The sequence below is a fragment of the Orycteropus afer genome, unplaced genomic scaffold (genome assembly GCF_000298275.1).
Source record: "Orycteropus afer afer isolate SDZICR_OR568_19922 unplaced genomic scaffold, OryAfe1.0 scaffold00165, whole genome shotgun sequence".
Classification (NCBI taxonomy): Eukaryota; Metazoa; Chordata; class Mammalia; order Tubulidentata; family Orycteropodidae; genus Orycteropus; species Orycteropus afer.
The window spans coordinates 3,339,940-3,367,171 of NW_006921752.1; the positions used below are offsets into that span (position 1 = coordinate 3,339,940).

Here is a 27,232-nt window from a genome sequence, read left to right on the forward strand (position 1 = left end):
CCATATTATCTTTGTTTTATGTAATTTCATTGTAAGTTTTTATAATTTAATTTCTAATAATGGCTATGTTTAACAGCTAAGGAGCTCTGGTGGCATAGTAGGTAAGGCATTTGGCTGCTAACCAGAAAGTCAGCAGTTCAAACTCACCAGCTGCTGTATGGGAAGAAGATGAGGCAATCTACTTCCATAAAGATTTACAATCTTGGAAACCCAAAGGGGGTTGCTGTGAGTTGGAATCGACTCGATGGCAGTAGATTTGGTTTTGATTTGGGTGTTTAACAACTAGTTCTCTAAATTTCCCGAAAATTTAATAGTCAGCTCTTGTGAGCTAGTGCAAGTTGGCTTCAACACGCCACGCATTTTATTTTTACTAAAATATTTCATTATATAAATTATTTCTTTAACTTGCTTATTACTTAAAAAGATACCTATTCATTCTTTCATTCAACCATTATTCTGTCATGTGTCACACACTGTGTTAGAAACAGTGACACCATCATGAACAGTGTGGCCATGTACTTCCCCTTCTTTAGCTTATGGTCTGTTGTTGTTATGTGCCGTCAAGTCAGCCCCGACTCATAGCAACCCCTCCTTGGGTTTCTGAGGCGGTATCACTACGACAGTAGATTGCCCAACCTTCCTTCCAAGGAGTGGCTAGTGGGTTTGAACCGCCAGCCTTCTGGTTAGCAGTCAAGTGCCTTAGGCACTACACTACCAGAGCTCCCATAGTCTAGTGAGGGAGATTTCAATTACCAAATTGATAAATAGATAACCACCACCACCAATAAGAATGTACCTTGTAAGTAGATCTCAGTAGTAACAGGATAATATTAGTAGGAAACACTGTTCCAATAGAAGGGGTCGTGGAGGCCTGGGTATTGCAGGGGAAAACCTGCTTTAGATTCAGGTCAGTTTGGGGAAGGCATTTTGAGGGGGTGACATAAACTGAGTCCTGAAAGATGAGAAGGGACCAGTCATGGAAAAGTGGAAGAAAATTACAAAAGGATATGTTCGTTTGTGTACCAGCTCTGCAAACTTTACAAACATGCAGTACAACCCTATGTATTGTTTTAAGAAAAATCTTTGGGTAATAAAAATGGAAGGCTCCCCACCAGCTTCAGGACAGTGGTTTGTCCTGGGGAGGGAGGCGAGTGAGGTGGAGGTAGAAAGTGTCTTCAACTGTGTCTGCATTTTCTTGAAGCAAGAGGAAAGAGAGGTCTGGGCTAGATATAACTAGGTGTTCACATTAGTTCTGGAGCCCCTGGATGGCATAAATCATTAAGCATTCAACTACTAGCCAAAAGGTTGGTAGTCAAACCCACCCAGAGGTACCCTGGATACCAGTTACACCTCAATAAAGCTGTGAGAAAAACAGAAATAATGAACATAACATTATGAAACAAAAAGAAGCAGAATGAAAAAGAAAAGATGGATCTGAAAAAAGAACCAATTATAAATTCTAGGAATGAAAAATATTCATTGAATTAAAGATACGCATTTAATAAAAAGAAAGAAAGAAAAAAAAAATCCCAAAGGATAGAATAACTCTAGACTAGATGGAGTCAGAGAGAAAAGTAGTGAATTGGAAGATAGTTCTGAGAAATATTCCCAGAGCACTGCCCAGAAAGATAAAGAAGAAAAAACATGAAAGGATAGTTCAAAGACTTGGAGAACAGATTAAGCCGTTTCCACATATATTTAGTAGAAATTCTACAAGGATAGATTGGGGAAAATGAGAAACAGTATGGAAAGCATAACAGCTGAGGATTTTCTAGAATTGATAAAGAGATATAAGTCTTCAGTTTGAAAGTACTCATGAAATAATGAGGAGATTAAAAAAGAAGAAGAAATAAATTTCCACCTTGAAATAACATAGTAAAATTATAGAAGATGAAGACTAAAGGGAAAATCTTAAAATTTACTGTAGACAGATTATGTACTAAGAAGGACATTAGATTAACAAGAGATATCTTATTAGTTTATGGCAGCTGTTTTTGGCCATCTTCAAAGCATTGATGGAAAATAAAACAACCAGCCCAGAATCTCATAACCAGCTGAACTCTTGATTCAAGTGTGAGAATAAAATAAAGACATTTTCATAGAAGAGATAAGGACTCAGGTTCAAACCCTTAGGCTGTCAGACATTTAAGTTATATGCTCTTGTATGCCCAGACATCCCATAGAAACTATACAAGGAGGAAAGACTGGATATAGCTCTTATTATTTCAACGTGATGTTATTGGAAATGCTGTCTGTTGGCCATGTTGCTAGTGATCCATCAAGACAGAGGAGGGAGATGGTTCCATGCATCTGTCTCCCATCTCCCAGGAATTTAAAACACATGTGAAGAGTTTTCATCACCTCCCACTATCTCTGGGAGAATGGGAAGAGGAGGTGGCAGGGGTTCCTGGCCCCAGAGTTTTAGTCTTGCAGCAATGGGGGCCCTGTTGGGAAGGGGAGTGAGCAGTGAATGAGGCCAGGCACTGGGCTGTGGGTTGGGCAGAAGCCCGTAAGCATGAGAGCCATCTCTAGGATGGCCCATTCTAGACTCTCTCTCAATCTTCCAGATTGTGGACAAGAACAACCGCTACAAGTCCATAGATGGGTCAGACGAGACTAAAGCCAACTGGATGAGGTGAGTCCTTCCCACTACTGATTTCCCAGGAGCCTTGCCTGGCCTCTGGAAGAGGGGCCAAGGGAGAGTGTTGGGCCATGAGATCTCCAGTGGTAGAGCCCCTGAGGCTTCAAGACTGCTGTTTGCCGGGTTTGGGAGTGTCCGCTCTGGGGGCATTCCTACTCCTCCAAGTCTCCACCAGGGGGCTCTGGCCAGAGGGTTAGGGAGACCTCTAGAGGCTGCACCTTGTCAATGTTTCTGGCGTACCCAGGCCCCAGGCTCCTGCAGCTTTCCCAGTGGGTACAGGTAGGAGTGTCTCTCCAGCCCAGACTTTGACACTCTCATAGAATAGGACTCTGCCTGAAGTTGTGGAGGGATCATCCCAATACAGCAGTTCCTTAAACAGCTCCCATGGAAGAGGAGGCTTCTGGCAAAGTCTCCAGCTTAGTCAGTTTTGGACAGTGCTGGCTGCCCAGACCTGAGTACTTAGAAGAGTGGTTTTACCCTGGTCCAGTAGTTGGGACACACATTTGTGCCAGAAAGATCCTTAAAGGCTGTCCAGAAAGAGCAGGGTACTGGTCCATGGTCCCTGAGGGATGGCTGAGTGGAGCCTGGAACCCGGGACACAGTACAGTGTTCTCCTTAGTTACGGTGCTATGCTGTGGTGAGCACTCTGCCCGTGAGGTCTGTGGTCAGGTGGGGGAGGTCACACTTGCCTCTTTGTGACCACTTTCAGGGACCCAGAGTCGGGGCTGGGGCTGTGGATTTGGGTCAGGAGGGAAGGGGAAGCCTAGAATGGCTGGGTTCAGGGGCATAATTACACCTTGCATTGGGTCCCCTGTTGGTGTCTCTGTGGTCCCATGACCCAGGGACATTGGGGCTTGCTGGAAAGAAGCAGTGACTATGTTGGGGGGCATTTAGGGACTGGCAAGAAGGCACTTGCTGTATTTAAACTCTGAGACTTACCAAGCAAATTAAGAGACATTTTGAGGTGGGGACATGACGAGTCTCCTGTCCCCTTCCCTGGTAGTCTCATGTTGGCCCACATGGCCCATTTGAGAGCCATCAGTGGGGCACAGAGATATGAGGTGCCCTCATCCTGTGGTGTGGCTGGTCTTGAAATGCAAGACAAGCACCCGTTTCCCCCAGCCCGACTCTGATTTCACCCAGTCGGGTCAGACAGTGCCCTGAACATGGTGCAGGAAGGAGGTCACCGCTCCCAACTGCCTTCCTCCTCTCCTGGCCACTTGGGTCCAGGCCAGCTCAGGAAATGCAATCATCACCCATTTACTGATCATCTGCTTCAAGTCAGCATTTGTGCTGTGTGCCCAGGACAGATTGTCCAGCCCTGCCCAGCCGGACCTTCCAGAACTCACCCCTGCCACCAAGGAAACCCTCTAATATGGTTGTTGAATGAGGCACAGACCATGTGCTATGAGGGCCCAGATGAAGGAGAGGCAGGGGGGAGCCTTTGAATGGGACCTTCAGTGGGCCAGGATTTTGTTGAGGGACCATGAGCCAAGATGCAGAAGTAGGGACAAGGCGTCATTCAGACAGACTGTTTGATGGGCGGGAGAGACCAGGCCCCTGGCCTGTGCTCCTCTTGCTCTCCTGTCTGGCTCTAGGCAAGCAAAGGAGAGCATGTCCTTCAGCTGAGTGAACATGTCCAGTCTGGGGTCAAGCCTCTCTGCATTGTTGCATTCAAGGCTCCAGGAGCTTGGATGCTGATTCTGATCTGCTTTCTACCCAGTCTCTGACCTTTCACCTTGGGTTCAAGGCTTTGCCACAGCCCAAAGAAGGAGATTCATTATCTGAACTAATCATTCAATGATCATTTTATACCCAGAGCATCTGACTTAATTGAACTGGGGTTGGGCCCCAGGCATTGGTGTTTTTTAAAGCTCTTCATATATATTCTGGAGCTCTGGTAGCATAGTGCCTAAGATATTTGACTGCTAACCAGAAGGCTGACAGTTCAAACCCACCAGCCACTCCATGGAAGGAAGATGGGGCAATCTACTTCTATAAAGATTTACTGCCTCGGGAACCCAATGGCGGTCACTATGAGTTGGAATCAACTCAGTGGCAGTGACTTTGGGTTTTGGTTTTGTAGTGATTCTGATTTGCCACTACTGTTGAGAACTGCTGCTCCAGATAGGTCTTCCTGCTACAGTGGTAAAACAGGCCAGAGCAGGGCAGGGTCTTGTTCAAGTCAGTGGCAGAACAAGGACTCAAACCCGTAGCTCTGGACTTCCAGGCCAATGTTCTTTCTGCTTGTGCACAGTTGGAAGCAGGTGCAGTATGACTTTCCTGGGCTGTGTGTGGGCATCAGTGGGGTGGGGTCTGCTGCCACTACCCTGCTAGAATGGAATCTGCCCTGTGCCTGCTCCTAGCTCCATCCTGGTCCAAGATGGCACCTGGGTAATCACAGGTGGAGGTCTATATCTCACTGAAGACTTAGGAAGTAGGTTGGGGTTGGGTGTGTGATTTATTGCCATGGAGCTCCTGCCAGGTCAGCCATTTTACCTGGCAGTGCCCCTCTGGTGGTGGCTGGAGTGAGGGGAAAGCCAGCTTATCCTGGGAATCCTCTTTTCTCCTTGTGACCATTGGCACTTCCATTTGTACAGTCTGGGGTCTTGGGGATGATCAAATGGAGTTGGTCATTTTCTTTAGAAAGTAGGAAATGGCTCTGTGGTGGGCTGGGAGGGTAATGATCCTCATGTTTTGAGTGTTGACTTGATGGCAGCCCTCTGCTAGGTGCTATTTGTTTGTCAAATCATTGACCCTCAGCCAGGGGGCATTTGGAAATGTCTGGAGATTTCTTGATTGTTATATACCTTGGGCCCTGAGAGTGGGTGCTACTGCCTTCCAGCAGGTAGAAGCCAGGGATGTTGATCAACATCCCACATTGCAAAGCACAGCCAGGTCCCTTCCAAACAAAGAGTCATCAGCCCGATAAGCTGGTAGTACTGAGAGTGAGAAACCCTGCCTTAAATCCTCCTGACAGTCAGGGGAGGTGGCACTAGAACCATTGTCTCCATTTTACAGAAGAGGGAACAGGGCTTGCAGAGGTCTGTGGGTTGACCAAGGTGACTCTACCCCTTGTCCCAATTCTGTCTGAGTACAAAGCTCGCTCCTGCTGCTATCTTAGGCTCAGTAACAGAACCCTGGCCTTCTCTCCTGTCTTTTAGTCCTGAGAGCTGAGGTGTTGGGGTGGGTGGGATGGGGGGTGAAGGCTGAAGTGTTTGTTCCTCAGTGTCTCACCATGGTTTTAGAAGCAGTCATAGGATGGATCAGGTTCCAGGTTTCCCTCCATACCCTCTCTTGAATTGCCTTTCTTGGGTTGGTCTTTTGGACCGGTTAAAGGATGGATGGAACCACATTGTGAAGGAATTGAGTTCCAAAGCCAGAGCAGATGTCAGGCCAGATGGGTAGAGGGGTGTGCTGTGGTGGAGATGGAGGGCAAGGTCATTTCTGGTCTACATCAGGTGGAACTCATCTCCTATGGGTGCTCTTGGACTCCACACATTCTACCTATGAGCTGTCCAACAGCCACAGCAGCTCACCCTGAAAGGAGTAGCTGCCAGGGCTCCTGTTGGAGAGGCTCATTCTATTTTCCTGCAAACTCAGAGCATATCCAAAGAAAACCCAGACCAAATCCATTGCCGTCACATCTATTCTAACTCATACCGACCCTGTAGGACAGAGTAGAACTGTGCCTTTGCATCCTTAGCAGCAACCCCTGAGGTTGCTGTGGCTGTTACTCCCATTACAGGTGGGGAGAATGAGCTGGGAAAGGTTGTATGAGCTGCCCTCGCTCTCAGCTTGTCCGAGGTAAAGCCTGGCTGAGTCCACAGGCATTCAATCAACTCTGAGTCCGTGCTCCTACCCGTGTAACCCACGTCTCTTCTCCCATCTTCCGAGGAGTAGGTGGAAGGGACCTGTCAGTAGGTGGCGGGTGTGGTGGTGGTAAGCAGGCCAAGGGCGAGGGCGCCCCAAGTGCCTCCTGGCTCCCCCACTGGGGGCCGGCATTAGGAAGGAGGAAGACCACCCACGCTGATGGTCATTTACCCAATTGTGCTTTGTGGGATATTCAACCCAAGGAACGTGGCGCCCCTGACCGAGCGTAAGAGGAAGCCCAAGTTCTCCAAGGAGGAGCTGGACATTCTGGTCACGGAGGTGACCCACCACGAAGCAGTTCTCTTTGGGAGGGAGACCATGCGGCTGTCCCATGCTGACAGGGACAAGATTTGGGAAGGCATAGCTCGGAAAATCACCTCCGTCAGCCAGGTCCCCCGCTCCATCAAGGACATTAAACACAGATGGGATGACATGAAACGGAGGACCAAGGACAAGCTGGCCTTCATGCAGCAGTCCCTGTCAGGCCCTGGGGCTGGGGCTGGGGCCCAGACCCCCACCATCATACTCACTGCTCATGAGAGAGCCATCAAGTCTGCGCTGCTCACTGCCCGTGCCGGGCACAGCTTTCCGAGGGCAGACCTGGACGGCACTGACAGCCCTTCGACCAGCTGTGAGTATCGCCTGTCCCCATGCCCATGTCCACCCGTGCTCCCCACACTGCTCATTCAGGGGTTTTACATTCAGCTTCCTTCTCTTTCTTCTGTCCCACTTGTTGCCTTCTCTCCACCTTCTCCCATTTTTGCTTTTTCTCCACCCCTTTGTGTCCATTCGTTTGAGAATGTCTACTGAGCATCCCTGTGCCGGAAACTGTTGGGAGCTGGGAAGACAGACTGGTGTCTGAAACCTGCTGCCCCCCTCTGGGGGAGTTCTAGACCTATGGAGATAAGTGGGTTGTAATGAAATCACTGCACAAGTGTCCTGAAGAAATAGCACAGGCTGGCTCATGGGGTCCATGCTCTGCTGTCACTGTCATGAAATTCGTAGTAGTTTGGGCACGGGGCCCCACATGTTCATTCTGCATCTGGCCCTGCATATCACGTAGCCGGGCCTGCCAGGAGAGTGAGCAACGGTGAGAACGGGTGTCCGCTGGGGCTGGGGCGGGCTCCCTGAGGGAGTGACAGCTGAGCTGAGCTGTGGAGGCTGAGTAAGCCTTAAGCAGGCCCAGGGCGGTGTGGGGCACAGGGGCGGAGAGGGGAGAGCTGTGCAGGCAGAGAACAGCATGTACGAAGGCCCCTCGTCACGTTCCAGGAACAGCGAGAAGCCAGGCAGGGAAGCCGGAGTGCAGCCTGCGAGGGGGAGGGGGCGAGAGAGCAGCCAAGCTGTCAGGGCCCGGGCCGAGAGAGCAGCTCCGCCCCCTCTGTGTCTACTCCTAGTTTCTTTATTTCCTTCCAGATTGCTTTTTGCTCTCCTCTCTTCTGTGCCACGCTGCCTTTTCCCCCTTTCTGCTCTCTTTAAGTCTCTCCCTCTGAGCTCCCCTCCCCATGCATCCGCCACCCTCCCTGCCTCTCTGGCTTTCTCTCCTGCTTCCTAGATCTCAGGGATGGACTGTCAGGGGCTGGGGTTCCGAATTCCTGGCCCAGCCTGAAGACAGGCGTCCGTGGGACAGTAGTTCCAGTTGAGGGTCCCCAGAAGGGGGCAGTCGAGGCCCTTCTATGCCAGGACTGCGCCCTTCAATTCTGCTCTGCACATACCCACCCCACCCTTAGCCCACTGTTGGCAGGGATGTGATCTGCCAGCCTGCCAGCTGGCCTGTATGAGATGGAGGATGGGCAGGAGGGCCCAGGGAAGCCCCTAGGAAGGTGGTTCACAGACTGTCTTCCCTTCCAGGGCCCCTGGCCATTGGGATCGAGTCCGTTTCCTGTTTGGCTAGGACTCCTGACAGGTGGTGAATTACAGTCAGATTTTCAGGAGGACTAGAAAGGACCTGCAGTCCTCGCAATCCAGATGAGGAAATTGAGGTCCAGGATCGGAGGTAGCCCCAGAGTTGGATTCAGAACCAGCACTCGAGCCCAGGCCTGCCACCTCCCTGTTATCCTAAGTCTCTGGGTGAATCCATCTAATTATGAGGAAAAGGAGGGGATACAGCCCCTGATGACGCTTGTTCTCTCAACCCTGCCCTGTTCACCCCTTTGGACCCACCCTGAGACCATGGGTGCTAAGGTTACCAAATGTCACCTGGACTGAGCAAGGAGCCCAGTGCCAGGTGGGGCAGCCCCCCTACCCACAAGCCCAGACAGCCCCCTTTCCCAGCCAGTAGGCCCACCCAGGGCCTTTGGTGGAATGAGGCCCTGGAAGGCAGAGAAAGGCAGTCACCTTGCCTAGCTTGCTGCTTCCCTGGGTTCCCTGGCTTTCCCAGATCCTGGCGATGGCTACTGCCCCAGCCAGCAGAGCCACTGAGGCACTAGGTCCTGATGGAATGTGGGGGGACATGCAGCAGACCACAAGATGACCCTGCCCTGGCCTTCCAGGGGGCAGGCTCTGAATGTAGCCCCACAGTCCAGGCAGGGACAGGGTGCCTGGCAGTAAGGTCAACCTGTCGGATCTTTTCTTCCTGCTGTGGGAGTTAGTTCATAACCTTGGTTGTGAGAAAGCCCAGACTGCAAGTGCAAGTGCTGGGGCCCCTCCTCCCTGGGCCTAGCTGCAAGTAGCATCGTCCCTGCATGTGGCCTGGCACTCAGGGGAGGAGGGTGATGAGCCTGCCCTAGGCAGCTGCCTTGTTGGGGGGTGGGTAGCTAACTCTCCTAGCTCTGCCCCTCCTGTCCTGTCAATCCTGGTGCTGTCCCCTGCCTCACTTCTTCATCTCTTCAGATGTCTCTGTGGTAAGCCCAAGGAACCTAAAGCTGAAGTTCCAGCAAGGCCACAAGGCAGCCCCAAGCAACTCAGAAACGGCCTTTTGAAGCTGGAACTCAAAGTAGCCAAGAGCATCCTAGCCCCTGCCTTTAGGCAGCTTTGCAAAGTGCCTTCCTGTCTGCTATTCTGTTTAGTCTCCTTCACAGCCCTGGTATGTGGGCAGGTGGTTAGGTAGGTGGATGGAGCAGTTATAATCCTTCCTTTGTAGAAACTGAATTACAGAGAGATGAAGTGACATGGCCCAGACCAAGAGTCACTGGGTTGACATGTCAGGGTGTCCAAGTCCTATGGCCCAGTCTCTTTCCCATGAGAATATAGGTGTGAAAGGAAGGAGACTGAATGCATCTCATACTCACCCTTCTCTCCAGGGCTGCCTGGCCCATGCCCCTCAGGTATTTGGGAAACCGGGTGGGGTAGTGAGAAGATATGTGCTGAACTAGGCTGGGGGTAGCAGAGTAGGAGGACGCGAGGGTGTTTGTTGAGGGTGGGTCCGAGTCGGGGGCTGCCCCTTCCTCCCTGTTGTAATCCTTTGCCTTTCTGTGTTTCTATCCCCCAAGATGACGAAGATGAGGAGGTGCCCGGACCCTCGCAGCAGCCCCTGGCACAGTCTCCAGAGGAAGAGGCCCGTCTGGACAGGCCCACCCTGCTCCGTTCATCCTCCTCCTCAGACCAGTCTGAGACAGTGGGCTCTAAGCCGGAGGCCCTGCCCCAGCCCTCGTCCCAGGCCCAGGCTGTCTACAGGACCCCTCGGCCCCACATCAGCCCACCCACCGTGGGCCTCGATTGGCAGCTTCTCCATACCCATGCCCAGCAGACTGAGGTGTTCCAGCAGTTCTGCCAGGAGCTGGTGGCCGTGCACCGGGACATGGCGAGCAGCATGCATGTCATCAGCCAGACTATGGCTGAGCTGACCGGCTACATCAGTCAGATGTGCCAGACGCTGACGGAGATTCGGGATGGGGTTCAGGCATCTCAGCGGGGACCAGACGGGGTAGCCCCTATGGGCTTTGCCCCACAGACCAAGGCCCCCCCGAGGGAGCCCCCCCAAGACCTCCCAGAACCAGTCCCTGCACGGACTACCAGGTCTCGGAAGAGAAAGCACAATTTCTAACCAGGCCCGTCTGTACTGGGAGAAAGAGGATGGAGGCGGGATGGCCGGCCTTGAGACGGGCCAGTCACTCGTGTCAGGAGCAGGACCGTCGACCCTCATAGGATATTCGGGGGACTGTCGCCTGCCCCCGCAGTGCTGGCCGGCAGCCCTGTGCTCTGACAGAGCATGCATCCAGCCCTACCCCTTCATCTCTGCTGGATGCTCAGAAGCAGGGGAAGTGCCCTGCTTAACGCTTGCTTGGCCCTGAGGATCTTGTTCCTCCTGGTGTTTCTCCAGGGAGGGGGGAGGAGCACTCGTGGGGAGCCTTCTGAGTGGAATCCTGCATTCCAGCCTTGGCGCTGCTGCTCAGCCTCCTCACCTTGCCCTCCCAGCCCTGGTCCTGCTGCTTATAAAGAGAGAAGTCCTGAGGATGGGCAGGCTGCACTCAGCCCTCCAAGAAGGGCACCCCTGCCTTGGCCTTCCGCTTGCCCTCGTGAGTGCGTGCGTGCGTGCGTGCGTGCGTGGGTGCGTGTGCTAAGCTGCTGTGCTTGCCTGTTGTGGAGAGGGGAGAAGGAAGGGATATGATTGCAGGAAGGAGAAGACGGCCTTGCTTTCTTAGAGACAGCACTTTACGCTTGTCCCTGCCTTGCAGATGTGAAATCGCAGTGAGTTCTTGGGACAGCCTGAGAGGCAGCCAAGTCAGGTAGTATTATTATTATTGTTGTTGTTATCATCATCTGCATTTATGGATGACAAATAATACAGCCACTTAGTGGTGGGCTAGGTCTGGAAGCCAGGACTCTGGATTTTTCCAGCTCCCTTGCCTATAGTGGGGGGAAGGGGTGGGGAAGTTGTTTCTCACTTGGTCATCACCTCCCTGCACCTCTGCCTCAGCTTTCTACGGGAGAGAGTAGGAAACAATAGCATTTAGGAGATGAGTCCACTCCCCGCACCTGAGTCCTGAGGCTCACCTCCAGTGGCTGCAGAGAGGCAGGACCTAAGCCCCATGAGCCAGAGGCAACCCCTTCTCTGGCTTCTAAAGAACCCAGAGTCCAGCAGGGCTCCTGTCCCATTGCAGCATGCCTCTCCTCTGCTTGCTTGGGCTGCTCATGCTTAAGCTACACACATCTCTAGCTTCAGGCTTCATTGTGGACTACGGGCTCTTAGAGTTAGGGAGGGAGGTGGGGAGTGGGAGGGGCAGATGCAAGCTTAGCTCTGACCTGGGTGCAGCCCAGCTGTGTCCTCTTTGCTCCCTAGCCAGAGCCTGACCCCGGCAGGACTGTCCCACCACACCCCACACCCCCAGAGCCAGAGCATGGGCTGGGAGGACTGCTGGACCCAATGCTTCATGGCCTTTCCTGGAGTGCCCTGGCCTTTCCAGACCAAACTCTGTCCCATGTGGGGAGAAAAGAGGCTAACCATGATGTCCCCTGTACCCTTGGCTCCATCTCCCTGTTCTGTGGTTCTTTGGGGGTTCCTGCTCCCCATAACTGAGCAGTCCCCTATCCACCAGCCTGATGGCTTAGTTCTCACCTGATCTTGCCCTGCCCTCCTATGCTGGAATCAAGATTGCCTTCTGGAGTATTTTTGTTAAGACGGCAATAAAAAGAAACCGATCTCACACTTGGAACACCCCCAGTCTCCAGGATCTTTCTTTGGTGTGTACGCTCTTTCTTCACTTCCCACGAGAACCTCAGGCCCCCCAAGCAGATGTTAGATGAGTGAGGAGAAGCACTTTGGTATAGCCCTGATCCCATCTGCTCACAGATGCCCAGGCAGCACCCATCCTGTGTGCAGCTGCAGGCCGGGGCCTTGGAGGGAGGGAAGGGAACTGACTGGTCAGGGAGACAAAGCATCCACATGTGATATTGTTCCATTATGTTTAATTTCTTGCACATCAAAAATGAGGTGTTGCTAAATGAACTTTACTTTCTGTTCCCTAAATGTAAGTGAGGGGTCCTTGGAAATCAGCTTCTGGTGAGATACTCCAGTAGAGTCAGGGCCTGTCCATTTGCCAGTGTACCTTAGAGACGACCCTAAACCTTGTTGTGGGTACCCTCCACAACCATGATATCTGTCTATCACAGGCAAGGCCCTGCCCACCTCAAAGTAACTAGTGCTACTTCCTCTGGCTCCTGTTGGAGAGAGGCCTCCTAATGCGCATAGCCCTGGCCCACTGCCTGTCACAGGGAGAGGTTCTCCTAAGCAATAATCCCCAGGGATCCCCTTTCTGGAAGGCTCCTACCAGCCTTTGGCCTCCTGGGATCCAGGCTTTCCTCTGTAGTTCTAGGCAAGGCTGGATGTGCTGCCAAAAAGCATGGCCATGGAAATCACGATTATCCAGTTCCCAGGAGATGAAAACAACAAAAAATGCAAATGTAACACACTGCTGTCAAGTCAGATCCAACTCATAGTGACCCCGCCTTGGGCTTTTGAGGCAGTATCACTATGGAAGTAGACTGCTCAACCTTCCTTCCGAGGAGTGGCTGGTGGGTTTGAACCTCCAGCCTTCTGATTAGCAGTCAAACGCCTTAGGCAATATGCCACCAGAGCTCCTAGGAGATGGAAAGACACCATGAAGTCAGGCCCAGGTTCTTCTCTACCAAAGTCAGTGTACTAAGTGGTGATTAGCTGGCCTCTCCCTTTGGTCCTGGCAAGAGATGAGGCCAAGTTGGAAGCAGGGAAATGGAGATCAGAGCAAAGGGCGCTTGTGAAGGGATTTGTCAAGTTCGGATGGAAAAGATGTCCATTTCTTCTTGGCTTCAGTGGGATTGAGGGCTAGCATGTGGTGGGGGAAGGCAAAGCTCAAGCCAGTAGATGGAAGTTAATGGGAAGCCAATTTCAGCTTAGAAGGGAAGCGCTTTCTAAGGATCAGAGCCCCCCAGCCGTGGCAAGGGCTGCCTGAGTGGTGGTGAATTCCTTATCACCGTGCTGTTCTATGAGAGGCTGGGTAACTCCCTCATGGGTGGACACCATGACCCAAATTCCTCCCAGCCCAGAAATCTAAATGCATGTGAGAACCCAGAGCCTGGTCTCAGTCTGTCTTTCCCCATTTCTATCTTCCTGACTGAGGTGACTTCCTTTACCTCAGAGACATCCCCATGGAGCAAGAGTAGTTGAGCCTGGCCTTCACCTGTCCCCTCCAACAAAGTGGATGCCCCGTGGGTTAGAGTTGAAACTGACTGTCATATCCAAAACAGCCTAGATGTATTTCCACTTGATATAAGACACAGTGGGTGAGATTTGAGAAATGTCCTCTTGGTGCTTATCTATCCAGTACCCAAAGTGAGCAAGGAGGTTGAATTAGAAATAGTTCACTGTCATCATGAATGGCTCAGCCCAGAATCCCACCACCACCACCACTGCCCCTCGATGGCGTGAAAGTTTCCCAACACTGGGGCTGTGCTTTGAACTGCTATCAGATGAGCAGTAGCATTTGCAGGACAGCCGGGAGCAAGCACCCCCACCCCCACCTCTCTGACGGCCTGTACATTCATTCTCTCCAGTGCGATATGTGACCTCAAGCCTCCTTGCAAAGAGTTGTTCAGCCACAACCCATAGACTTTCATTCCTAGACCTTATTAGAGGTAATTGCTAACTGAAAGGTTGGCGGTTCAAACCCACACAGGCGCTCCATGGAAGAAAGACCTGGCAATCAGCTTCCATAAAGATTATAGCCAAGAAAACCCTTTGGAGCTCAGTTCTACTCTGTAACATGAGGGGTTACTATGCATCCAAGTAGACTCAGTGGCAATGGCTACTTCAGGTATTGGGATTTGGCTGGCTTGATACAGCTTTCTCTCAAAAATTATGTACTGTAAACATCAAGGGAATGGGTTATTAAGATTCACTGAGAGTTACTATATATATATATATATATATATGTGTGTGTATATATGATATTTTAATTGCCAGGTTTCCAAAAAATCAAATACAAGATAGTGAATAAACTTTGGTCTGCCATTGAAGATATTTGGTGATTAATACAAGGACTCAGGGTTCTTATCCTAAATATCGATTCTGGTTGTGCAGGAAAGCACAGTTAGATGGGAAAGGAAATTGACATGAGTCTCTCCAAGCGTTTGGACGTACTCTAGAAGTTGCTCTTTTGAATAAATCCCTAATAGTAACTTGTTCCTCATCCTTGCCACTTAAAGTTGAGTGTCAGCGGAAATGATTGTAGCTTTTAGAGTGTGGAGGCTGTTTAGAGTCTTGAAAAGAGGAGACTCTTCCTTTACTGTGCTCTGTGAGTCCAGTGGTGCTTGTGAGAAAAAGGATGAATGGATGGTTTGCCTTCTATATCTCAGATTGGGAGGTTTGGCTCTATTTCAGTTCTGTGCTAACCACAAGGTTGGTCATTGGGGGGTGGTCAGAGCCCAGGCTCTCTTTCAGTCTGGGAAATATTGGACACATCAGAAGAAATCTCGGACAGGAGAAAGGGGAGAAAGGCAGACGCCTGCAGCTGGAGAGCTGAGACTGGGAGGACTATCACGGCCCCTGTAGCCTTGCTTTAGTGAGCCGCACGTGCAGCAAGTGGTGCTTGTGATGAAGAGTTTGTTGCGAGTAGGGGTTGGTTCAGTCCTTGCAGTAGGAGGGCAAACTTACATAACATTAAAGGGCAAGGAGGAGGTGTCCTTAAATCAGACCTGGGGGCTGCCTGGAGCTTGGAGTTTGGGAGGACTTCTCTGGCTGAGGTCCTCTGTTCCTTTCCCTCAGTTCTTTGGTAATAACGTCATGGACAGCTCAGGGAGGCCCATCACTAAATCAGATGCTGACAAGGACACAGATGTGTCTAGGCTAAGATGCTGGACAGGAAGCAAGCTCTGGGGATCTAAATGCTGTAAATCTTGCAAGATCCACTCCCCAGTGTGGAATTTGTAACTCACTTCTCTCAAAGGGGCGGAGTAGCCAAAGCAAGCATTTGCGGTCCATCCCTCCTTATCTTCATTCCCCGTGCCAGAAGGGATTGATCCCTGGACCACCCAAGTGGTCCTCTTTGGAAGGCAATGGCCTCCTCCAAGGCCAAGTGGAGCAGACAAGTAGAGCCACAAGGGGTGGCTAGAGCTACCCCTGGGGTGTCTCAGATGTGGATTCTAGATGCTGCTACCTTGCACTGGAATCAGTGTATATTTATTTTTCTCTGTTCCTTTTTCTTTTACTTTGACTGATTAAGAGTGCTAATAGCTTTGAAGAAAACTCAGACATTACAGAAAATTACAAAGAAGAAGATCCACTTATGGTGGATAACCACTGTTAAAACATTGGTGTGTTTCCTTTAAGTACTTTATCTAGGCTTGTTTTTAAAGCCTTGTTGGAACCACAATATTCAATAGCTTTCAGCTCTGTTGTAACTCTGCATTGTGTCAGCACCACTCTTCCATGTCATCAATGACTCTTTGAAAGTCGTATTTCCATGACTTTGAAAACATATTTTTCTGTACATGTGTAGCCTTTCATCATATGTACATACTGTCGTTAATTTGATCATTTCCCTGCTATTAGACATTTAGAAGGAGCTTTGGTAGCATAGTGCCTAAGTCACTTGACTGCTAACCAGAAGGCTGGCGGTTCAAACCCACCAGCCACTCCTTGGAAGGAAGGTTGGACAATCTACTTCTGTAGTGATACTGGCTCGGAAACCCAAGGAGGGGTCGCTATGAATCAGGTCCGACTTGACGGCACATAACAACAACAGCAACAGACATTTAGATGTTTTTGCTTTAGCTCTATTATAGATAAGGATGGTCAGTCAGGTATGGGAGATTTGCATACTGCGTGCACATCTTATTGTTCTTGATCCATATCATCCATTTGTTTCCCTAAGTGTTGTGCCCGTTTGTTCTGACCCATCAGTACAGGAGTTCTTTCTTACCACCTGTACCAACATGGAGTAATCTCATTTTTTAAAAAACCTACCAATGGGACACTATGTTACTTGATATTTCTTATTATTGATATTGAGTACTTTTCGTATGTTCTTTATCCATTGAAATTTTTTTCTGTGAATTACTGTTTTCTCCTAGACTAGTCCAAATAGTTCTTTGGGCTACACAAGACACAGACTTTCACTTCTTGCCTTGCTTTTATTTGAGACAAATCATAGAATAAGGAAAAGAAGTTTATTTAAACTATAAATTTCTCAGATGCTGTATAGCACAGAAATCTAAAGTCCCAAATAATTTATTTTCACCCTTTTGATCTGTTCACCTCCACTTCTTCTTCTTTTTAAAACTTATTGTAGTTCGGGTGAAATCACCTCCACTTCTTGGAAAATGTTGCATCATCTCACCTTTTGGAGATGGTTGAGGTAGCAGGTTGGGTGTTGGAAATGTCATTTCAGGGAAAACAGGTGAGGGTCGTAGATTTTGATAGTTGTGAGAACTTTAAAGGTTGCCTGGGCATTGCTGATTAATGCTTTACATGCCCACCTAGTAGGAAAAGCATAGGCTTCATAGCTCCATCTCCCATTTATTAGCTGTGGGACCATGGGGCAAATTGCTTAACCTCTCAAAGCTCCATTTCTTTATCATAAACATGGTTTAGTTAGATTAACCAGTGGTTGCCAGCCATTCATCACATCTTAGTTACTTTCCTCCCTTGCCCCCACTGGACCCCCTATTTTGAAAGATTTTAATCTTTAGCATTTATTCATTGGTCTCTTGGGCAGGCTTGTCACATGGGTTATTTTTGCTAGGCTTTGTGATAGACTGAAAACAGTTCAAGGACTCCACCCTTACCAACATCAGAGAGAGGCCTGAGGTGTCTGTGTTTTAACCCCCACAGTTAAAAGTTAATAAGGACTGGACACCTTTATATCTGGTATTGAATTTTATACTTGCCATAATCTGGGAGTCTCTGGGTGGTGCAAATGGGTAGCACATCAGGCTGCTGAGTGAAAGGTTTGACTCTGTCCAAAAGTGCTTTGGGAGACAGGCCTGGGGCTCTACCTCTGACAAAGCAGCCATTGGAAACCCGTGGAGCACAGTTCCACTCTGACACAGGGTCACCATGAGTCAGAATCGACTCCATGACAATGGGTTTTGGTTTTAGGTCGGCAGGGCAGGTGTCATTTCCAGTCTCAGAAAATAGAGTCTGAGAGATTCGGAGACGTGCTTGAGGTCACATGAAATGATGATGTTGGGACAGTGAATGGCTCTAGTTAATGCTCCTTCCCTTAACAGGGCAGCTGCTTTGCAAACTTTAACAGGTGTCCATGTGCTTGTGGACTGCCCACAAGCAGTTCCAGCAGGCACTCAACAAGGGGTGGCCCATGGGTTCTCACCTCTCCCCCTCACCCCCAGGTACGTGGTCATCTCCCGGGAGGAGAGGGAGCAGAACCTGCTGGCGTTCCAGCACAGTGAGCAAATCTACTTCCGAGTGTGCCGGGACATCCGGCCCGGGGAGCGGCTGCGGGTCTGGTACAGCCAGGACTACATGAAGCGCCTGCACAGCATGTCCCAGGAGACCATCCACCGCAATCTGGCCAGAGGTGAGTGCCTGCTGGAGGTGAGGCCACACCCACCGTCAAGCCCTGGGGGAGGCCAGGGAAGCTTCCTTAGGAGCTTCCAAAGGCAAACCTACGGGAACTGCAGCTTGGCAAAATGGGATGATCCAGACAGACTCAGGAAACAGCAGCTCTGGTCCAGGCAGTAGCCTCCCCAGTGTGTTTTCTTCCTTCAGAATCAGTCTAAGAAACCCTTGTCATGGACAAACTAGTGTAAGAGACATCCCCAAAGCCACGCTAAGGAGTTCAACAGAAATTGACTCTTTGCCCAAATCAGGTTAATGGAAAGATGTTACAAACTGCCGCTGCTTCAATGATAATGTCAATCCTAGGTAGCATTACTCAGTAATTGTTGTTATGTGCTGTCGAGTTGGACCCGACTCATAGTGACCCTTCCTTGGGTTTCTGAGGCAGTATCGCTACGGAAGTAGATTGCCCAACCTTCTTTCTGAGGAGTGGCTGGTGGGTTTGAACTGCGAGCCTTCTGGGTAGCAGTCAAGTGCCGTAGGCACTATGCTACCAGAGCTCCTACTCAGTCCTTAGTAGGTGCTAAGTAATCATCCCAAAAGTAGCACCTGCAACATAAGTGTGTTGTGAGGATCATGTTGGGTAATGTAATAGCGCATTTAAAACGATGCCTACCTTGACCATTTTAAGTCCTCAGTTGTAAACTCTTAATACTAACCATCCCATTTGGATTTTCATCTCCATATTACAAATGTAGACATTGGGGATAAATTGAATACAGTGACTCACCCAGGGTTGTATGGCTCAGAAGGGCAGAGCTAGGTCTCTAATGCACATTTGTTTGACTTCGGGGACTAAGCATAGGTTACTACTGTGTTATATGACCTCCCAGACAAAGCATGAAGCTAGTCTTTTCCCTGTTTCTTCCTGGTTTCATTACTGGCAGTTCTAATGATATGATGTAAAAAGAATAATTTCTATTAAAAGAAGGTTGGAGGGAGAAGGGAAGGTTACCCAAAGCACAGGGAGCCTGGTGGGTGGGTGTCCATTCAGGCTTTATGTAAGTGAGTCATGGGTTTAAAATACTTCCAAGCCCTTAACCCTTTGCCTCTTTACTCCATCCCCTGCCTGTCCAGGGCAAACTGTTGAGTCTAGGTCTTTTTTTCATTGGGTCCTTGCTTGCACCAAAACCACACATCCAAATACTCAAGAGTCCACATGGTCCAGGAACCAAGACTATGCCCAAGCCCCACCATATCATGTTCCTGACCAACCTACACAGTGGAACTAAGTCCTCATTTGGAATATGAGTGGAGAAGATGAAAAGGGGGTGGGGATGACCCATTGAAATTAAACTATCTTTAAAAACAAAACAGAACAAAGTAAATTGTGGACATTGAGTGCCCAGCTGCTGCCTGACTTGGTAAAAGGTATCTTGTGATTGCATGGGCTGTGAGAGGAGACCCAGTAGTCACACTCATCTCTTGTCCTCTTTGGATCTGAGGTTGGGCACATGCTGATTTCACTTGGAAAGGCATGTTTCCATGGTGAGATTGCAGTGGTTTCCACTTGACCTCTGGAGGTACCTCATAAAAAGTACCTGATACATAGTGGCTGCTCAGTACATCCCAGTGGAATGAATAAAAGAAGGAATGAATGGAAACAGCTAAGAAGTCTCCAAAATAATTATACCACCAGAAGAAAAGAAAACCAAGAGAAGTGACATTCTGAGGACCCAGGTTTCATCCCTTGGCCATAATCATCTTGAATTTTTCTGGATTTGTAATGTCCTTTTTTCCCCCAGAGTCTTCTCCAAAGCATCTCAGACTGCATCACCTTCAGAGAGCCCAGAGCAAGGGGAATGCTCAGAGAAGGGGATGAGCTTTCAGGAGTGGTTCAAAGAAGGCATAGCAGACAGACTTGGAAGGAGATGCACCAAGACAGTTGAAGATCCAGGAGGAAGGAGTGTCTGTTCCTGGCCAGACCAAGCAGTAGGGAACCAGGAAGGAAACTGAAAGCCACAGCTGGTGGAGCAGGGTCAGAGCCATGGGTGGGTGTGGCCCCACACCCTTGGGAGTGGTCATGGAGCTCAATGGTCTTTAGACACATGTCTCTGTAGCCTGTAGCTTTGGCAGGTTCTGGATACTTTTGGGGTGCCTTAGCTTGGTGTACCAGCCCTGCTCTGCAGTGGCATCACGAGGATTAGTGTTACCTTACCTACCCAGTATGGTGGTCACCCCTTCCCTGTGAACCTCTTCCCATACCACATCATATAAAATCCGTAGTAATGTTCATTACCAAGTTTAATCATAGAATAATATCTGGTAAGTATAGTTGTAAATTTCTTAAATGTAATATTTCTTAGATTATATGAATACTAACAAAATTGTAAAATCTTTCTACCTCGAGTTATAACATTATTAGGTATAACATTACTAGTAACAGAGTAGAAGCCTTTTTTGATTTTTCTCTTTCTTTTCCTTTAAGTACTACTTTTTCAAAAAAATTATTGATACAGGTTCACAAATGCTAATTAAGCAATATCATAGCTAAAACACCAGAAAATTTGACAAAATCAGCAACTATAATAACATGGCAGTAATGAAAACTACAGTGCATGCTTGTAGTGCATGCAGATGAAACCACGTGATTCGAAGTGTCATTGTCATTGGGTAAAAATGACAGCTCTGACCAAAGCACAGCAGAAGGCTCAGAAAGTAAATTAGCATAGAGTTGTAGCTTTGTACACATATTGATATGTGTAAGCTGGGCTTACAAAAAATGTTCTTCTTGTTATAATTAACTAAACCAAACCAAACCCACTCCCATCGATTGAGTTGGATCTGACTCATAGCGACCCCTCCTTGGGTTTCCAAGGTGGTATCACTACAGAAGTAGATTGCCCACCCTTCCTTCCAAGGAGTGGCTGGTGGGTTTAACCACCAGCCTTCTGGTTAGCAGTCAAATGCTTTAGGCACTATGCCACCAGAGCTCTCTAAAACTAACTACAGGGATATTTTTATCAAAAATAATAAACTTCTGCTGAAACATTGCACAAAAATTTTATAGGGAGTCATCTTGGTATCACCCACTGACAGTCTCACCCAGTGTGTACACGCCTCCTACAGCCCCCAAATGATGCCTCTGCTGCTCTGGAAGGAGGGTCACCTCAGCCCAATCACTCAAGGTTTTACATAAAAGAAGGTTTCTCGCAATTGTAGACTGGAGCCCTGATAAAGTCCCGAGCATGAATTATTAGTCCTTATTAAGTAGGGGTTCGATGGCAGTGAGAAGGAGCTCTGGTGGCGTAGTGCCTAAGGCATTTGACTGCTAACCAGAAGGCTGGCGGTTCAAACCCACCAGCCACTCTTCGGAAGGAAGGTTGGGTGATCTGCTTCTGTAGAGATGCTGCCTTGAAACCCAAGGAGGGGTTGCTATGAGTTGGAAACAACGGTAGTGAGTTTGGTTGGGTTTTTTTTTGGAGCCCAGAACTACTTCGTGAAAAGAATGTAAATTATTCTTTTGTGGCTGTCTTATCAGTTGCATCCAATCCAAGCATCCAATGCTTGTGTTCAGAAAATCTATGTTATTTGATCTATTTTGAGTTGCCTCCCCCCATGTTTCCTGGAGGCTTTGGAATCAATTTCATTATGCTCAAAGGTCTCCTTTGGCCCAAAGAGTTTTCTGGGAGCCTTAAATCCAAAGAGGCCTCCCACCCCTAGGAAATTTGGAAGATTTTGTCTTCGAACAGAGGCATGAAGAGCCCTTGGGGATTTGTAGCCTTGACCTTTCAACATCCCCAGCTGTTTGCTGCCTGATTGGTCAGTGAGAAATGGAAAGGGTGGCCCTTGATTTTCAGAGATTCTGAATGGGCAAGTGTCCCATCTGATCTGTTGGACAAATGAGTTGCAATTCTTAAGAGTTCTTTTCAACTTTCTCCGTTCTGTCCCTCAGCTGTTGTACAATTGCAGCCTGTAAGGAGTCCCCACCCCCTCACCCAAGCTTTAGGAGTTTGGAAATGAGGTTGTTCCTTAAGTGGTCACCTATCAGAAACTTGGTGTCAAACAGGCAGGGGACAGCACCTCATACCAGCTGTGGGAAGCCAAGGCTCATCACAGCATGGAGCAAACATCTGGATTGCTCAGGGAGATTTGGCCTTCACTCAGAGGGCTTTAGCAAATGTGGCTGTCAGATGCCTGGTTACACCATATATTCAGGCCATTGCGCAGAATCACATCACGCAGGGCCCCTGGCCTTGATCTGGGAAGCCTTTGAGATTCCTGAGCTCCGTGGGCTGCCATCAGGACCTTCTAAGGGCTGAAGAGATACCTCTGCCTCCCTAGGGAGCGTCTGCACTTCTATAGCAGTTTATAAAAGATATGTCGCCTATTTTAAAGAGTGAGGCTAAAATAATTTCTTGTCAGGGATCTCACCAAAGTCTAGTGGTTTGACGTCATTTACATGATAGAAAGAAATAGAAAATGAGACACCTATTGTCAGGTAAGGAAACTCAGCTATATTTTAGGAATGGTTTGAGTCAGTGTGGCTACTTGTCAGAGGCTGCCATCTTAGAACCCTAGGCAGTTGTAGGTCTCCCTGTCTTCCCTTTTCTTCCCAAATCAGTTGTCAGTGAGAAAAGTGGAGCTTTATTCAGATCGTACTTCCTCCCAATTGCTGAGAGAAGTAGATGGGAGAGTTGCAATAGGGTGGGCTTTGCCCTAAGTGGGCTGTCTGTGGGACAGTCAGGGAGACGAAAGTGGTGGAACTCATGGTGTTTCACGTGTACCTTTTACCAAGTCGAAGCAGCCATCTTCTAATTGCTAGGGCTGGAGGGGAAGTCTCAAGGGTTGGGAGAATCAATACTCATTGACTCTGAAGTATGTTATGAGCCACCCAGTTTGACTGGATTGGACGTCATCTTCTAGAGTCATAAGATGACAAGTACCTTTGAAAGGACTTCTGATTACCATCCCCAATAGAATTCTCTCAGCTTAAAAGTGTAATAACACTTATATAATTAAGGTTCTGTGGAAACTATCTCCTCAAAATTAGTTCTTCCCACTTTTTTTTGAGTTCTATGACTCTAACTCCCATGATCCTCTGGGTGAACCACCTTTTTCCCTTATTGTAATAGCTGATCCACAAGACCTAACCCAAAGAGATGTGTCCAGTGACTTCCTAACAGGAAGCCTGCTTTGCTTTCTATTGGTTTTTCCACTTTGGGGGTTTCCCCACTTCCTCACACCCTGGTTTTCCTTCCTAGGAGAGAAGAGGTTGCAGAGGGAGAAGTCTGAGCAGGCTCTGGATTACCCAGAAGACCTGAGGGGTTCCGTACAGCTCCCTGTGTTGAGACAGGGCAAAAGTCCCTACAAGCGTGGCTTTGATGAAGGGGACGTCCACCCCCAGGCCAAGAAGAAGAAAATTGACCTCATTTTCAAGGATGTGCTGGAGGCCTCGCTGGAATCTGCAAAGGTAGAAGCCCACCAACTGGCACTGAGCACCTCGCTGGTCATCCGGAAAGTTCCCAAGTACCAGGATGACGCCTATGGTCAGTGTGCAACAACTATGTCCCATAGTGTGCAAAATGTTAGCCGGACCCAGGGGGAAGGTGACTGGAAGATCCCCCAAGGGGCTTCCAAGGAACCAGGCCCATTGGAGGATGAAGAAGAGGAGCCTTCATCATTCAAGGCGGACAGTCCTGCCGAGGCCTCCCTCGCATCTGACCCTCATGAGCTTCCCACCACCTCCTTCTGCCCTAACTGTATTCGCCTAAAGAAGAAAGTCCGGGAACTCCAGGCAGAACTAGACATGCTTAAGTCTGGGAAGCTTCCTGAGCCCCCTGTATTGCCACCACAGGTTCTGGAGCTCCCAGAGTTCTCAGATCCTGCAGGTAAGTTGGTCTGGATGAGATTATTGTCAAAGGGAAGAGTGCCCAGAGGGCAGTATGGAAGGTGGCTCAAGGTCCGTTGGAGCCATCTCAGGGAGATTTGACTTGTGTAACGTGGAGGTGGGCACTGGTCACAGCCCACACACAGGTGCCTCTGGCAGTCCCATTGTGCTGTGGTGCGATGCTTTGTGGGTTGCCAATGTATCCTCCTCATCAATAAAGGAAGTTGCGCTGCAGGAAGGGTGTGTGCTGTGTTCTTGACCCACTCCCTTTCTTGGTGGTCCTAGTGGTGGTTTACACCAAAGCCCAATTTCTAAACTCAGTCTTTCTCTCTCTCCAGCCCCAAGCAGTGTGCAAGCAGCATGCCCTGTTGGGGAAACCTCATTGCCTTCCTAAAGTCAGTCCAGGGACACAGCTTAGCTCTTCTCTTCCTGAATCTCTGCTCTGCCCTCCATGGTCCTATTTCCCCTGGAGTTCTAGAAGGATGAGGGGATACCGAGGATTCAGTGCCTGTAGCTATATGCATTTGCCCCTTTCTGTTGGTCTGGATCGTTTAAAGTTGGTCAACAACTAGGAGGTTTTTCAGACACATCTGCAGCTAAGTTTGAGATTTACATAGCACTTCCTCTGTTAACCACATCCCCAATCTCAAAATAAGGTGTTTCAGAGATTCAAAGCACCCATCTTAGCTAACCTGCATTTTGATCCTGAAATCACATGTCAAAACTGCCTTCATTCAAGGGAAGCCCACCTCCCCTGACTACATGAATGGTGAGACAAATGGTTCTCGGGTCCTTGATGTGTGATTTTTTTGAATGTTTGATGGGCTTTCATCTCTCCATCAGATCTGCTTTCCCGGTTTGTGCTGTCCAGTTGAAATGGAATGTTTTAATTCCTTGAGCACCCACTAGTAGAGGGGGATGGCAGACAGCCGGGAGCATGGTGGGTGGCAACAGAGCCCACTATAGATACTTGACAAAGAAGAAGTGTCTTATTAACAAGAGTGCTTATAAATAAATTTGAGGTTGGGATTCAGTTTGCCCTAGGAATTAACTTATGTTCGTACAGTGTGGTACCAAATGTTTGAGCAATGTTTCCTGTCTATTTTGGAAAAGTCTGTTTTTTCCATCAGGCATAAGTGTTCCTTTCCCATTTGTTTTCCAGCCTCAGAAAGCATGGTCTCTGGCCCCGCCATCATGGAGGACGATGACCAGGAGGTCGATTCAGCTGATGAATCCGTCTCCAACGATATGCTGACAGCGACCGATGAGCCCTCCAAGATGTCATCTGCCACCGGACGCAGGATCCGACGCTTTAAGCAGGAGTGGCTGAAGAAGTTCTGGTTCCTGCGGTACTCCCCGACCCTCAATGAGATGTGGTGCCACGTCTGCCGCCAGTACACAGTGCAGTCTTCACGGACCTCAGCTTTCATTATCGGCTCCAAGCAGTTTAAGATCCACACCATCAAACTGCACAGCCAGAGCAACCTGCACAAGAAGTGCCTGCAGCTGTACAAGCTCCGCATGCACCCTGAGAAGACAGAGGAGATGTGTCGCAACATGACCCTGCTCTTCAACACCGCCTACCACCTGGCCCTCGAGGGCAGGCCCTACCTGGACTTCCGGCCCCTGGCTGAGCTGCTGAGAAAGTGTGAGCTCAAAGTGGTAGACCAGTACATGAATGAGGGTGACTGCCAGATCCTCATTCATCACATCGCCCGGGCTCTGCGGGAAGACTTGGTGGAGCGCATCCGCCAGTCCCCTTGCCTCAGTATCATTCTGGATGGGCAGAGCGATGACCTCCTGGCTGATACTGTGGCTGTCTATGTCCAGTACACAAGCAGCGACGGGCCCCCGGCCACAGAGTTCCTGTCTCTGCAGGAACTGGGGTTTTCCAGCACAGAAAGCTATCTTCAGGCACTCGACCGAGCCTTCTCTATGTTGGGCATCCGGTTGCAGGACGAGAAGCCAACTGTTGGCTTGGGTGTGGATGGAGCCAACGTCACAGCCAGCTTGCGTGCCAGCATGTTCATGACAATCCGCAAGACGCTGCCGTGGCTGCTGTGCCTGCCCTTCATGGTGCACCGGCCACACCTGGAGATATTGGATGCCATCAGTGGGAAGGAGCTGCCCTGCCTGGAGGAGCTAGAGAACAACCTGAAGCAGCTGCTGAGTTTCTACCGCTACTCACCCCGCCTCATGTGTGAGCTGCGCTCCACAGCCTCAACCCTCTGCGAGGAGACGGAGTTCCTGGGGGATATCCGCGCCGTGAAGTGGATCATTGGCGAGCAGAACGTCCTCAATGCCCTCATCAAGGACTACCTGGAGGTGGTGGCCCACCTCAAGGACATCAGCAGCCAGACCCAGCGGGCGGATGCCTCGGCCATTGCCCTGGCCCTGCTGCAGTTCCTCATGGATTACCAGTCTGTCAAGCTCATCTACTTCCTGCTGGACGTGATTGCTGTGCTCTCCCGCCTGGCCTATGTCTTCCAGGGTGAGTACCTCCTGGTGTCCCAGGTGGATGATAAGATTGAAGAGGCCATCCAGGAGATCAGTCGACTGGCTGACTCCCCGGGAGAATACCTGCAGGAGTTTGAGGAGAACTTCCGTGAGAGCTTCAACGGGATTGCAATGAAGAACCTCAGGGTGGCTGAAGCCAAGTTCCAGTCCATCAGGGAGAAGATCTGCCAGAAGACCCAAGTGATTCTGGCTCAGAGGTTCGATTCCCGCAGCCGGATCTTTGTGAAGGCCTGCCAGGTGTTTGACCTGGCCTCCTGGCCCAGGAGCAGTGAGGAGCTCATGAGCTATGGCAAGGAGGATATGGTCCAGATATTTGACCATCTAGAGGCCATCCCGACCTTTTCCCGGGATGTTTGTAGGGAAGGGCTGGACGCCCGGGGGAGTCTATTGATGGAGTGGCGAGAACTCAAGGCTGACTACTATACCAAAAATGGCTTCAAAGACCTGATCAGCCACATTTGCAAGTACAAGCAGAGGTTTCCACTCTTGAACAAGATCATTCAGATCCTTAAAGTCCTCCCCACTTCCACTGCTTGCTGTGAGAAAGGCCGCAATGCCCTCCAGCGGGTACGCAAAAACCACCGTTCACGCCTGACCCTGGAGCAGCTCAGTGATCTCTTGACAATTGCTGTAAATGGGCCACCTATTGCCAACTTCGATGCCAAGAGAGCCCTGGACAGCTGGTTCGAGGAGAAGTCTGGCAACAGTTACACACTGTCTGCTGAGGTCCTCAGCAGGATGTCTGCGTTGGAGCAGAAGCCAGTGCTCCCCGCCATAGACCACGGGACAGAGTTCTACCCAGACAGTTAGGGAGCCCCTGCTGCAGAGTTCACTGAGCTGTTGAATATTTTTTTAATCTATACTCATAAGCTTTGATATA

The 27,232-nt window shown here is 49.5% G+C and overlaps 1 protein-coding gene across 1 annotated transcript in view; it reads left to right on the top strand.

Annotated features, from left to right (window-relative positions):
* PRDM11 (PR/SET domain 11) overlaps positions 1–27,162 on the top strand; it is a 50,203-nt gene extending 23,041 nt beyond the window's left edge. Inside the window, exons 4-7 of the mRNA XM_007946524.2 lie at positions 2,568–2,635; positions 17,777–17,964; positions 23,210–23,836; positions 24,998–27,162. Coding sequence (XP_007944715.2) covers positions 2,568–2,635; positions 17,777–17,964; positions 23,210–23,836; positions 24,998–27,162 — 3,048 coding nt within the window. The remainder of the gene's footprint in view (positions 1–2,567; positions 2,636–17,776; positions 17,965–23,209; positions 23,837–24,997) is intronic.
* Positions 27,163–27,232: the final 70 nt, after the last annotated feature.